A 4346-nucleotide genomic window follows, 5' to 3' on the forward strand; every position below is an offset into this window, starting at 1 on the left:
GGAAATTACAGGCAGTTTTTATACTGGGAGTGTAGCATCCCATGTATATGTTATGTAATATCGATTTGTATAGCGCACTAATCACCCGAGAGGGTATCCAGGCATAAAATGTACCATACCTAATGCGTTCCATTCAGAGTGAATAATGTTGCTTTTATGCACGTGCAAAAACACTTTTACATAACTTTTCCTAGCTTCCCGTGTTTGTTCTCACCAGGAGTTTCCATGTATTTGCCGAGTCTCGTGTAAAGTACAGCTTACAATAGGTACCACAGAGAGGTGTGAGCTCAAATAGGGTGGCTGCAATACTCACTGACTTTGTTAGCCAACGTGTCACGTTTTCATTCATAAATAATAATAATTAGGGGAAATAGCAAGAAGACTCAAAAGTCCATGTCGATTTTAAGAACAATTTATTTTTTCTTTGACTTTGAGAAATAAAAAAACGTATTGTCATTTCATATACCAATGCTGCCAGTAACCTTTACAGGAAATATTTTAACAAACATGAAAATGGATCATTGGTTACAATTTACTTCAATTTTCTGGTTACAGGCATTTGTCTACGCTAGAAATGATTGCACAACATGAAACAGACGTTCTCCTCAGGAAAAAAAGGTAGAGGTTGGTTGATATGTTCCTAATGATATAGAGGTTGGAAAACAAACAGCAAATAATAATAAGGGCAATTTGTTCCATGTCAGAAGCAAACACGCGTCACTACTGGTCAGCCCAACCTGAATTTGGTCTACAAGCCGTCTTCAGTTTTTCACCTTTCATATGGAGTCAAAATGTTCTATTTTCGGATAAATCCATATTATCTGTGCAATTATTCTCCAGTTCTTTTTAGGTTTACTGCATATTGTGTCACAAAGTTCAGTATCTCTACCTAATGGTCCAACACAGACGTACCGTACGAGAAAGTTGTAATGTAGGTTTCTCCAGCTTTGGCCCATGCGGGGCCGATCACGCCAGAGACCCAGGTTGACCACTGACTGCCTAAATGATTCCCATTTAGACTTATTATAAAGTATTATATCTTGCTTGACTGAGCAGAAAGTCTGACATCGGTTAACCCTTTATGAACCATTCTTGGACAACCCTACAGTAATGGGACTGTTGACCAGCACACACATCCCAGGATGCTTTATGATTTGCACCAGGCAAATCGGGGTTTGCACAAGAAAGAGCAATTTAAAAGCCATTTTAACGGCTAAAAGTATCTACTACACACAAGCTACACAGATAAATATTTACTGTCCAGCAGCAATACGGGTATTACTGATGGTTTGTTTGGCATACTCTCTCTTTATTTATTTATCTATGCATTCAACTGAGAAAACTGGCTCTAATATGAGTAATGCAGATTTACTACCTACCACACAGTTTAGCACATTAGGGGCCAACTTGTATATCTTCTGACAGGAGACAGAATCCTAACCAATTTTAGTCACAATCACAGGGTCTGTCATACTGTGAGTGCCCCTGGCTATCCTTTCTGTCTTCAGGGTGTGTGGACAGCGCCCCCACCTGGTTCTTGGAAATATGTTTTTAACTGTAGTAATGATGGTATGCAGAAATTTCATATTATCTACCCGTGACTAATATTTACATAATGCTTCACTGTGTGAGCAGGTCTTATCAAGCAGTCAATGAGAATGCACATACGTAGGAAGACTCTTTACCCAAACCCAGGCTACATAAATACAAATGTTCATCTTTTTCAAATCATGACTAATTTTCATGCTTTCTGAATGTATAAATAAACGTACACATAAAAACATTCATATACAATAATAACTTATTAAATAGAAGATGTTTCTAGTCTTTTGGCTCCACATCAATTTAAATAACAGATATGACAATTAAACTTTTTGTCAATGCATTATTTCCTTACAACACCTAAAATCACATTAAATAGTTCCTTAAATAATTAGGGTCCAAAATCGTGCTAAGCTGTATAAATCTTTTCAATTTGCAGTGGCTGCTTTAACCCTCTGCCTCATCTTTTTGGCCTAACATAACAGAGCAGAATTCTTTGTATGAAATACAATGTAACACAGATTATGATGGCTAACAATGCAAACTTTTAACACAATAGCCCACACATTCTGAATAGTTGCTATGGAGCACGAGCTCTTTGAGTGTCCTAAGACCAAGCATTATCATTCTTTTTAAGGTGCTAAATTCACAAGGAAATGCAATTATGTGGCTAGTTTTGGCCATCAGAAAAAAGGACCATGTCCGAGTGGTTACTCACAGTCGCAAGTGACGATGCAGTCATTAGCCTGATGGAAGTTGTTAGCAACAGTGAAGACCAATCTCATGTTCGTTTGTTTAGCTTTTTTCTAGCCCAAAAAACTCACAGCTGCATTAAAGTTTATTGTTGAATGTGGAAATCTGTCAGAGACTTAGAGATATTCACTTCTGGGTTGACCGCCTCGCCTTCGGTCCATTGTCGATAGCTCGTACATCGGCCGCGGCTGGTCTATTGGCACAGAGTACTCCACACTGTCTTCACCGTTGCAAGGATGGATCCAGCACAAGATGATGCCTGAAAGCAGGAGGAAGAAGATGGTTGGCCAGCCAAGGAAGATTGCCTCGCCCAGCTCCTGCCGTTGTGCACCTTGGCATATTGGGTTGTTCGCATCTCGCATGATGTTAGCGGCAGTCCAGCTCATGATGACCAGAACGATGACCCCTGCAAGGATGTAACCTATTCCAGAAGTGAGCAGGAAACAGTTCCGGCCTTGCTCGCTTCCCCCAAAGCACCGGTTGAACAGCAAGCCCACGAGACCCATTATGAGGGAGAGGACAGCTAGGACGACGGCAAACGACATCAGGACTCGGCCAGCCTTCAGGTCTGGAGTGAGCGACACCATAGATTCATAGGAGGTACACTGCATTGGGATGTTGGATTGTGTGAGGCAAGTGGTCCACAGCCCATCCCAGCGGCTCATCCATTGTCCGTCAATGCGCTGACCTGGATACTGAGGATGGTTTTCAACGATGATGGAGACCCTCCACTGAGGCATAATTGTGACAGCCAGAGTCAAAATGGTGGCAAGCGCTGCCATTATAAGCGCAATAATTTGAAATATATAGAATGCTAAATTTTTCCCGTAGCAGCAGCCATAAAAAGAGCGTGGTGGCACTGGTAGTTCACCAAAATTTGGGGGTTCTTGGGCTGCTGGCTCTTGAACATAAATCGGGCATGGTTCTCCGCGCTGTTGCCTCATGTTGGTGGATGCTCAGCGGTGTGGAGAGGATATTCAGCAGCCGCCCTGAGTGCTTGGTCCTTCCAAAGCCAGCTGCCTTCCTTCTGGCTGGACCTGAGGTCTGCTGCTGTTCTGCTGCTGGAGGTCTGTGGAGTGAGCAGCTTCTCAGGTGGAGATGGTGCAGTACTGTCAAGAGCGAGGGCCTTTATTGTTGGTGCTCACGTGTCACAAACTCTGAGCCATGTTGTGTTACACAGGGGTGTGGCTAAGTTAGCAAAACGATTAGACTAATTGCTGCTAGCAGTCAGAAAATGTAAATGTATTTTGAGTGCAGTTGAAACCAGAAGAAACGGCACGTTTACTTCCAGGTACAAGTCAGCCTATTGGAAGGGCTCCAAGAAACGTGTCAGTGAGTGACTATTACTTAACATTTTCGAATGTTGACACGCATACGTAGCTGCAGGTGACCCATAAGACTAACTGTGTTGTTACTCGTGAATCACACTTCGTATCCTTGGCACTGTTCAGTGTAAGGTATTCAAATATTGATGTAATAGGCAGCAGACACAGAATCAGAACACAATCCCCAAGATATAACACAACAACGCCATGTGGGGTGCTATAATAGGTCAACAATGTCCTTACAGCTCTGAAGGGCACGGGTGATCTTCAACAAACCTTTCACATGCCTAAGTTTCACTTTGCCACTCTTCAGTTTCAAGTACATACATGCCATACACGGCAAATGTGTGATGTTCCTCGCCTCCTGGATACTGGGCAGTGCACACTAAGGCAAAACCATCACAAAGCAATAGATGCTCCCCTCACAAGTGTCCACACAGCCTCGTCAGAATATCTGACTTTATAGACTTTCTTGTTTCTACCAGTCGACTACCTGTCCTACCTCCTCGCTTGTGGGGCTCCCACTAGGGCCAGAGTCACAGAATAACTAGTGCCTCGACTACCAGGAGCTGACTTGTTGGGCGCCCCACAAAACAATTTTACAACATAACATTTGTGGAGCACACATTCACCCAGAGGGATGTCTTGGTGTCATTATCAGATAACAGATGTTTTATTGTTATCCTTCTTAATGGTACTCATTTTATCAACCTTGGAAGGATGTAT

The 4346-nt window shown here is 42.6% G+C and overlaps 1 protein-coding gene across 1 annotated transcript; it reads right to left on the minus strand.

Moving 5' to 3' along the window:
- Window positions 1-396: 396 nt before the first annotated feature.
- LOC146805796 (claudin-8-like) lies at window positions 397-3379 on the minus strand. The gene has a single exon (XM_085623099.1). The coding sequence runs from the start codon at window positions 3237-3239 to the stop codon at window positions 2412-2414; it is 828 nt and encodes a 275-aa protein (XP_085479225.1). The 5' UTR covers window positions 3240-3379; the 3' UTR covers window positions 397-2411.
- Window positions 3380-4346: the final 967 nt, after the last annotated feature.

This window comes from Triturus cristatus, chromosome 8, assembly GCF_964204655.1.
Source record: "Triturus cristatus chromosome 8, aTriCri1.1, whole genome shotgun sequence".
NCBI lineage: Eukaryota > Metazoa > Chordata > Amphibia > Caudata > Salamandridae > Triturus > Triturus cristatus.